At 45.8% G+C, this 10,158-nt stretch overlaps 1 protein-coding gene across 1 annotated transcript; it reads right to left on the bottom strand.

Moving 5' to 3' along the window:
- Positions 1-250: 250 nt before the first annotated feature.
- On the bottom strand, positions 251-1,084 carry LOC139400418 (kelch-like protein 32; the record flags this gene model as incomplete). The annotated part of the gene is made up of 3 exons (XM_071145320.1): positions 251-395; positions 563-674; positions 926-1,084. Coding segments are annotated over 3 exons (416 nt in total), but the record flags the coding sequence as incomplete, so codon positions are not given.
- Between the last annotated feature and the right edge of the window lie 9,074 nt (positions 1,085-10,158).

Genomic DNA, 10,158 nt, shown 5'->3' with positions numbered 1-10,158 from the left:
TCTGTGTGTGTGTGTGTGTGTGTGTGTGTGTGTGTGTGTGTGTGTGTGTGTGTGTGTGTGTGTGTGTGTGTGTGTGTGTGTGTGTGTGTGTGTGTGTGTGTGTGTGTGTGTGTGTGAATGCCTTTTAGAGGAAGAGTGGGGCTGTTGTAAAGGAGCAGACCTTTGGTTCTATTATTTTGTGTTACATAATTGTATGTATGTCCATATGAGTTGTTTGCATGATGCATTTACTGTAGTCTCTATTAGTGTGTTAGACAGCCCCTATCCTGTGATGGGGCACTTGTAGAGTCTGTAGGTTGGGGCAGGTGAAGCATGGAGCAGGGAGGAAACACGTTGCTATTCCATTGGAGGCGAACGGTAGAGTTGGTCCATAGAACACTTCCTCCTTCCCACACCTGGACAACAGGAAGTGAAATAAACATGTCATGCACATGGAACAATATAATATTGTAATAAGATAACATTTGCTATGAATACCCTCTTTCCCCATAATGCATTATAACCTTATAAACTACGCACAGCATAGTTTAATAAAACATACAATTTTTTAGGTTACTTAAACCTGTCAAGGTCACTCGCCTGAATACACGCTAGGGGCTCATTGGTCCAAATAGAATATCCACCGACAACATAGATTCGGTCATCATGGACTGCCACGCCAGATTCGTTCTGACCTGCAGAGGATAGAGAAAACAATGATTCGCTGTGCCAAAGAGAGGCCAGATGACTCAATGTCATCCCGAAAATAAGTCCCGCCGTCTCCTCTCATGACTTCACCTTGAACATACTTGACAACTTCACAGGGAAGCTCCCCTCTAGTATGTGCGTGTGTGCGTGTACACGTGTGTGCAGGTGCATGTGTCTGCCTGCCTGCGTGTGCACGTGCATGCTTATGCATGAGCGTGTGTATGCGCATCCCACCCACCCGTGAGTAGGCTGAAGGTGCAGCGGGTCCACTGGTCCATGTCTATGTCATAGGAGTCGATGTGGCGGACCAGGATGCGGTCGTTGTTGTAGTCCAGGTCATTTCCTCCCAGCACATACAGCTGCCTTCTCGCCACGGACTGCGGGCCAGCCACTTGTTCTGTCAGAGAGAGAAAGGGGGGAAAAAGAGAGGGGGGGGGTGAAAGAGACAGAGAGGGGCAAGAGGAGGGGGAGAGAGGGTGAGAGAAAGAGAAGGTGAGGAGGAAAAAGGATGGCGAGAAGATGAGATGTTGAATAGATGGATTAATATTTTAGCGTATCCCTGCTTGGGTAATTGATGTATGTTCAGTGCTGGATAAATAATGTGACACCAGGGCTATGATTTTTCCTAATGATTTCACCCCCCTTCCTAATAATATACTTCACTCTCTCCATTTTACAAAGATGTATCCGACTGTGCACATTTGACTAAGTGTGTCTTTGGTTGTTTTGTAAGTGTAAGTGTGTGTGTGTGTGTGTGTGTGTGTGGGTGTGTGCGGGTGTGTGCGTATGTCTGGTAGAAGCTGGCGGGTGGCCATCTGTTGAGGGTAGTGTGGGGGGGGGTTGGTGTTCCTGGCAGGTGAATGTAGCTCCACGGTGAATACAAATGAGACTTTCTCTGTCTCCTGCTTTCTCTCGGTCTCCTGCTCTCTCAATTCAATTCTATTCTATTCATAGGGCTTTATTGGCATGGGAAACGTATGTTAACATTGCCAAAGCAAGTGAAGTAGATAATATACAGAAGTGAAATAAACAATAAAAATGCATTTCAAATGTCATATGTATATATACAGTGTTGCAACGATGTGCAGATGGTTAAAGCACAAAAGGGAAAATGGTTTTTGTTCTTCACTGGTTGCTCTTTTCTTGTGGCAACAGGTCACAAATCTTGCTAATGTGATGGCACACTGTGGTATTTCACCCAGTAGATATGGGAGTTTATCGAAATTGGGTTTGTTTTCAAATTCTTTGTGGATCTGTGTAATCTCAAGGAAATATGTCTCTCTAATATGGTCATACATTTGGCAGGAGGTTAGGAAGTGCAGCTCAGTTTCCACCTCATTTTGTGGGCAGTGAGCACATAGCCTGTCTTCTCTTGAGAGCCAGGTCTGCCTACGACGGCCTTTCTGAATAGCAAGGCTATGTCAGTACATAGTCAAAGTTTAGGTCAGTCACAGTGGTCAGGTATTCTGCCACTGTGTACTCTCTGTTTAGGGCCAAACAGCATTCTAGTTTGCTCTGTATTTTTTCTTAATTCTTGTCAATGATTCAAGTAATTATATTTTTATATTCTGATGATTTGGTTGGGTCTAATTGTGTTGCTGTCCTGGGGCTCTGTGGGGTCTGTTTGTGTTTGTAAACAGGGCCCCAGGACCAGCTTGCTTAGAGGACTCTTCTCCAGGTTCATCTTTCTGTAGGTTATGGCTTTGTTATGGAAGGTTTGGGAATCACTTCCTTTTAGGTGGTTGTAGAATTTAGCAGTTTTTTCCTAGAAGGCCCTTCTTGCCTTGTCTCTCAGATTGTTCACAGCTTTGTGGAAGTTACCTGTGGCGCTGATGTTTAGGCCAAGGTATGTATAGTTTTTTGTGTGCTCTAGGGCAACGGTGTCTAGATGGAATTTTTGTTCGTGGTCCTGGCGACTGGACCTTTTTTGTAACACCATTATTTTGGTCTTACTGAAATATACTGTCAGGGCCCAGGTCTAACAGAATCTGTGCAGAAGATCTAGGTGCTGCTGTAGGCCCTCTTTGGTTGGTGACAGAAGCACCAGATCATCAGCAAACAGTAGACATTTGACTTCAGATTCTAGTAGGGTGAGGCCGGGTGCTGCAGACTGTTCTAGTGCCCTTGCCAATTCATTGATATATGTTGAAGACGGTGGGGCTTAAGCTGCATCCCTGTCTCACGCCACGGCCCTGTGGGGAGAAATGTGCCAATGTTAACCTCACACTTGTTGTTTGTGTACATGGATTTTATAATGTTGTATGTTTTTCCCCCAATACCACTTTCCATCAATTTGTATAGCAGACCCTCATGCCAAATTTAAATCAACAAAGCATAAGAAGACTTTGCCTTTGTTTTGGTTTGCTTGTTTGTCAATTAGGGTGTGCAGGGTGAATACATGGTCTGTCATACGATAATTTGGTACAAAGCCAATTTGACATTAGCTCAGTACATTGTTTTTACTGAGAAAATGCACGAGTCTGCTGTTAATAATAATGCAGAGGATTTTCCCAAGGTTGCTGTTGATGCATATCCTACAGTAATTATTGGGGTCAAACTTTTGTGGATTGGGGTGATCAGTCCTTGGTTCCAAATATTGGGGAATATGCCAGAGCTGAGGATGATGATAAAGAGTTTCAGTATAGCCAGTTGGAATTTGTTGTCTGTATATTTTATCAGTTTATTGAGGATACCATCAACACCACAGGCCTTTTTGGGTTGGAGGGTTTCTATTTTGTCCTGTAGTTCATTCAAGATAAGTGGATAATCCAGTGTGTTCTGTTGGTCTTCAATAGTTGATTCCAAGATTTGTATTTGATCATGTATATGTTTTTGCTGTTTGTTCTTTGTTATAAAGCCCAAAATATTTTTTGCTCTATACATCTACATTTTGGACAGATAGCAACACAAATAATTATCTGTTTAGTGTTTTCTAATTTCTAAGAAGTGGTTAGAGTCTATGGATTCTTCAATTACATTGAGCTGATTTCTGATGTGCTGTTCCTTTTTCCATAGTGTATTTCTGCATTGTTTTAGTGATTCACCAAAGTGAAGGAGTAGACTCAGGTTTTCTGGGTCTCTGTGTTTTTGGTTGAACAGGTTTCTCAATTTCTTAGGTTTCTGCATTCTTCATCAAACCATTTGTCATTGTTATTAATTTTCTTTGGTTTTCTTTTTTTTTTTTTTAGATTTGATAGGGATGCTGAGAGGTCAAATATACTATTTAGATTATCTACTGCCAACCTTACACCTTCACTAATACAGTGGAATGTTTCATCCAGGAAGTTGTCTAAAATGTATTGCATTTGTTGTTGCATAATTGTATTTTGGTATGTTTCCACACTACATTCCTTCCATCTATAGCATTTCTTAACCTCTTTGATCTCTAGGGGCGCTATTTCATTTTTGGATAAAAAACGTTCCCGTTTTAAGCGCGATATTTTGTCACGAAAAGATGCTCGACTATGCATATTCTTGACAGTTTTTGAAAGAAAACACTCTGAAGTTTCAGAATCTGCAAAGATATTGTCTGTAAGTGCCCCAGAACTCATTCTACAGGCGAAACCAAGATGACGCGTCAACCAGGAAATGAGCAGAATTTCTGAAGCTCTGTTTTCCATTGTCTCCTTATATGGCTGTGATTGCGCAAGGAATGAGCCTACACTTTCTGTAGTTCCCCCAAAGTGTTAGCAGCATTGTGACGTATTTGTAGGCATATCATTGGAAGATTGACCATAAGAGACTACATTTTCCAAGTGTCCGCCTGGTGTCCCTGCGTCGAAATTGGAGCGTAAAGCCAGGTGCAATTATTTTTCCATTTGAGAGCAAGGAGAAACCAGGCTTCCACGAAGGATATATCATTGAAGAGATGTGGAAAAACACCTTGAGGATTGATTCTAAACCACGTTTGCCATGTTTCAGTCGATATTATGGAGTTAATTTGGAAAAAAGTTCGCGTTTTGAGGGCTGAATTTTCATTTTTTTTTTTTTTTGGTAGCCAAATGTGATGTACAAAACGGAGCTATTTCTAATACACAAATCTTTTTGGAAAAACTGAGCATCTGCTATCTAACTGAGAGTCTCCTCATTGAAAACATCAGAAGTTCTTCAAAGGTAAGTTATTTTATTTGAAGGCTTTACTTGTTTTTGTGATAGTTGCCTGCTAAATGCTAACGCTAATGCTAACGCTAAATGCTACGCTAGCTAGCTACTGTTACACAAATGATTGTTTTCCTATGGTTGAAAAGCATATTTTGAAAATCTGAGATGACAGTGTTGTTAACAAAAGGCTACGCTTGAGAGCTAGCATATTTATTTCATTTCATTTGCGATTTTCATGAATAGTTAACGTTGCGTTATGGTAATGAGCTTAGGTCTATAAATAGAATCCCGGATCCGGGTTTGGTAGTCGCAACAGGCTAATCTCTTCACATAGCTCACCTCAACCCAGAGCATTCAGTCAACTCTCTGTCTCTCTCTCTCTGGCGCTCGCTCTCTCTCTCTCTGGCACTCGCACTCTCTCTCTATCTATCTATCTATCTGGCACTCGCTCTCTCTGGCACTCTCTCTCTCTCTCTCTCTTTGGTACTCACACTCTCTCTCTGGCGCTCTCTCTCTCCCTGGCGCGTGCTCTCGCTCTCTCTCTCTCTGGCGCTCTCTCTCTCCCTGGCGCGTGCTCTCTCTCTCTCTCTCTCTCTCTCTCTCTCTCTTTCGGTGCATGCTGGGAGTTTTTTGGAGTTTGAGTGTTTGGTGTGGAAAGCTCTATCCTAACTAACTTTCTTGATTCTTTTATTTACATGTTATTTTCTATGGTGGAGGGTTAATTAAATATTTGTTTTAGCGGTATCCAAAGTTTTTTTTTCAAAGTTAGGGTGGAAGAGGACAGAGTAACTTTCCTGGGGGTTGGAAGGTGTAGTGTGCGCAATGGCTTCTCAGCCTAGCGCGGAGGAGACGCTGTCGATACAGCATGGATTCAGGTGTGTTCCTGAGAACGGAGTTAAGGTGGAGGAGGTTCTGCTCGCGGTCGGTGAACAGGTAGGAGCTGAGTTTATACATTCTGCTTCTAGAATGAACAAAGCTGTGGTTGTGTTCATGAAAAGGGCTAATTTGGTCGGTAGGCTAATTGCTAGCGGAATATTTGTAAGGGATGTGTTGGTGTCAATTTCACCTCTCTCTACCCCTTCAACAAGAGTTGTAGTGGCAAATTTGCCTCCGTTTATTACGGATGATCAAATTAGGAAAGAGCTGAGTCGTTTTGGTAAGTTTGCTAGCGGTTTCCGTGTACTGTCAGCAGGTTTTCAGGCAGATGCCGTTAAGCACGTTGTTTCGTTCAGGAGGCAAGTGTTTATGTTTCTGAACAATAATGAGCAACAGCTAAATGTGCATTTTAAAGTGAGGCATGGGGAGGGGCTCTATGCCGGTTTTGCCAGCACAGATAGTCTACGGTGTTTTGAATGTGGGGATTTGGGGCACAAGAGTTTTGCGTGCCCACATAAAGGCCATAGACAAGGTGAGGGTACAACGGCAGGTGGGGGAAATCGAGGTCAAAATGCAGGGGGTAAGGAGATGCAGATAGCAGAGGCTGGGCCTAGTCAGTCTAGAGATGGTGGTGTAGATGAGGCTGGGCCTAGTCAGGCTAGAGATGGTAGGGTAGTGGAGGCTGGGTCTAGTCAGGCTAGAGATGGTGGGGTAGCTGAGGCTGGGCCTAGACATGCTATGGAGGGCGGTGCAGATGATGCTGGGCAGAGTCATGCTATGGAGGGTGGTGCAGATAATGCTGGGCCGAGTCATGCTATGGAGGGTGGTGTAGCTGAGGCTGGCCCTAGTCATGCTATGGAGGGTGGTGTAGCTGAGGCTGGCCCTAGTCATGCTATGGAGGGTGGTGCAGATGATACTGCGTCTAGTCAGGTAATTCTAGTGGATGAGGAGAGTATAGTGGGGAAGTGTAAGAGATTAGGGGGGGAGGAGGAGGGTGTCAAGAGGAAAAAGAAAAAGGGTGTGGACAAAGGCACCATGGAAATGTTGCCTGTTGCTGTGGGTGAGGCCCTAACCAGAGAGAAAGGGCAGGTGGTCAGGGTGGGAGATAGAGAAGAGGAGGAAAGTGAGTCTGAGGAAGAGGATGAGGAGTTATTTTTTTCAGACTCCTCTTCAATTGGCCCGGAGCTGACAGCCAGTCAACCCGAGGGGTCTAAGTACACGTTGAGAGAACTGACAAGGTTCCTGAATGAGACTAAGGGGAAAAAAGTTAATCTTGAGGCTTTTTTTCCTGATCCTAGGAAGTTTGTAAGATCAGTACAACATGCTATGAGAAATGAGGGGCATGGTGTCCTCTCACCCAGGAAACGGTTTAGGTTGAGGAAGTGGGTCACAACAGTGCGTAAAGGTTTACCTTCAGACACTGTTTAGATGTTTAATTTCTTACTGACACTGGGGCTTTTTGAGCTTTGCTATTGGTCTATTTCTCTGCTGGCTTTTCTCCCACTTCTTATGGAGACTCTTCGGGTAGGCTCGCTCAATATAAATGGCGCCAGAGATGCGGGAAAGAGGAGTGTGTTGGGTGAATATGTAAAACAAAAAAAAGTACAGGTGTTGTTTCTGCAGGAGACGCATAGTGATGTGGTGAATGAAGTTGATTGGGGGCTCTGGTGGAAAGGGGCAAGTGTGTTGAGCCATGGGACAAATCTTAGTGCAGGGGTGGCAGTCCTTTTTGCACCTGGTCTGGCTGTAAAAATTTGCTCCTCAAAGGAGGTGTGTAGGGGTAGGTTGCTTGTTGTTAAAGCAGAAATTAACAACATGTGTTTTGTCTTTATAAATGTGTATGCGCCTAACACAGGGAGAGAAAGAGGGGTTCTATTTGGGAGTCTTAGACAGGAACTCTCACAAGTAGCGCCTGAGGAGACGCTGGTGATCGGAGGTGACTGGAACTGTACAATGGATTTTACAAAAGACAGAAATGGGGAAGAGCCTCATTCAGTGTCAGTGGGAGTGTTAAGGGATATCTTTAATCAGTTTGACCTAGTGGATGTTTGGAGAACTAAACATCCAAACACAAGACAGTATACGTGGGTGAAGGTTTTTGGGGCTAGGGTGAGTGCAGCTCGACTTGATCGCTTTTACATGTCCAGGAATCAGAGCAATAGGCTGCTGGGTGCTACCATTCTCCCAGTGGGGTTTTCGGATCACCACATAACCATGGCTCGGCTGTCTATTTCACCAGGGCCCCGGCAGGCATCTTATTGGAAGTTCAATGTAAAGCTCTTACAAGATGCCACTTTTTGCTCAGGTTTCCAGACTTTTTGGGAAAGATGGGGGCAGCGAAGAGAGGAGTATGAGTCTCTGAGTCAATGGTGGGATGTGGGGAAAGTGCAAATTCGGCTTTTCTGTCAACAGTATACTGCTCTCTCATCCTCAGAGGCTAGGAGAGTATTGGGGGAACTAGAGCGGTGTATTAGTGAGATGGAGGTAGAGATGGTGGGGCAAGGCAATGTAGGCCTCCAGGCTAACTTAGCCGAATTACGTAGGGACCTGGGCAGTTTTTTCCAGGTTAAAGCAAAGGGAGCACTTGTAAGAGCTAGGTTCTCCATGCTCAAGGAGATGGATGCTCCCAGCTCCTTCTTCTTTGGTTTGGAAAGACAGAGCAGTGAAGCCAAGGGTATGCATTGTCTACGGCTGTCTGATGGGCGGGTGACCTCTGTGGTGGGGGAGATGCGGGAGCGGACTGTGGAGTTTTATACTGAATTGTATAGGGCAGAAATGTGTGATCCTATGTGTGCTCAGGTCTTGTTCGCAGGACTCCCTAAGCTCTCTCGGGCACAGAGGGATGAAATGGACATTCCTCTGTTGTCACATGAACTGGCAGAGGCAGTAACCCAGATGTCCCCCGGTCGTGCACCTGGGGTCGATGGACTTCCAGTGGAATTTTACAAAAAATTCTGGGGAACAATTGGACAGGATTTATTTTGCGTGTTGCGTGAATGCGTCAGGGTAGGAAGTTTGCCGATGAGCTGCCGTCGGGCGGCTCTGACTCTCCTGCCCAAAAAAGGGGACTTGTGTGAACTTAAGAACTGGAGGCCTGTGGCATTACTCTGTGCGGACTACAAGATTTTTGCCAAGGTCCTCTCTAACAGACTGAAGTCCCATCTGGACTCTATAATACACAAGGACCAGACATATTGTGTACCGGGACGCTCAATCACAGACAACTTGTTCTTGATTAGGGACATGTTGGATTTGTCGAGAGGTTCTAATGTGAACTTTGGACTGGTCTCTTTAGATCAAGAGAAGGCTTTTGATAGAGTGGATCATGAGTATCTGTTTAATGTGATGTCTGTGTTTGGGTTTGGGAAGAGTTTTGTGACCTGTGTGAAGCTGTTGTATGCTGGGGCGTCATGTATGGTTAAGGTGGGAGGGGGGCTCAGTAGGCCAGTCTGGGTGAGACGGGGTATTAGACAAGGATGCCCTCTATCTGGGCAGCTGTACACACTAGCCATTGAGCCTTTTTTAGGACTGCTACGCAGGAGACTGCGGGGAGTGTGCTGGATAGGCATGGATGTGGTGACAGGAATAGCAGTCTCAGCATATGCAGATGATGTTTCTGTGATGGTCAGGGATGGGCAAGATATGCAGGAACTAGAGACCAGTCTGAAGGTGTACGAGGGAGCTTCATCAGCTAAGGTAAACTGGGGCAAGAGCAAAGCTCTGTTATGTGGGGCATGGGGGGATAGGGCTCCTCCTCTGCTTCCAGGGGGTTTGCAGTGGGGTTGTGAAGGGCTTAAAGTGTTGGGGGTGTACCTGGGCTCGGAGAGGTGGGTCAGCAAGAACTGGGAGGGGCTGTCACAGGCAGTGGTGTCAAGACTGGCCAGGTGGAGGTGGCTCCTGTCCCAAGTGTCATATAGAGGGAGGGTGCTGATAATCAACAACCTGGTGGCATCTTCCTTGTGGCATAAACTGGCTGTCCTCAACCCCCCCGCCGGTCTGCTTGCAGACCTGCAAAGCAAGCTGGTGGACTTCTTTTGGTCGGGACATCACTGGCTGAAGGCAGCAGTTTTGTACATGACCGTCCACGAAGGAGGACAGGGCTTGGTGGAACTGGAGAGCAGGATGGCTGCTTTCCGACTAAAGGCGGTGCAGAGACTGCTGTACCACACTGATGTTCGCTGGAGGGAACCAGCATGCGCGCTGCTGAGGAGAGCTGGCGGATTAGGGTTGGACCGGCAGCTGTTCCTCATGAAGCTGGAGAGGCTGAGTACAGCAGGTCTCTCAGAGTTTTACTCTGCGGTGCTGAGGGCCTGGCAGCTGCTAAGGCCCACACGAGAAGGGGGCGTGGAGCCTGGGCAGTGGGTGTGGGAGGAGCCTATCTTCCACAACCCAGCCATCCCTTTGAGATCGGTTCAGTCGGCCACCCTGCAGAGGCAACTGATGGCAGGAGGTTTACAAAGGCTGGGTGACCTGAGACTGCTGGGAGAGGAGGGG

This window comes from Oncorhynchus clarkii, unplaced genomic scaffold (assembly GCF_045791955.1).
Source record: "Oncorhynchus clarkii lewisi isolate Uvic-CL-2024 unplaced genomic scaffold, UVic_Ocla_1.0 unplaced_contig_4823_pilon_pilon, whole genome shotgun sequence".
NCBI classification, from domain to species: domain Eukaryota; kingdom Metazoa; phylum Chordata; class Actinopteri; order Salmoniformes; family Salmonidae; genus Oncorhynchus; species Oncorhynchus clarkii.
The sequence above is the reverse complement of the archived record's forward strand: the minus strand, read 5'-3'. Positions and strand labels throughout refer to the sequence as shown.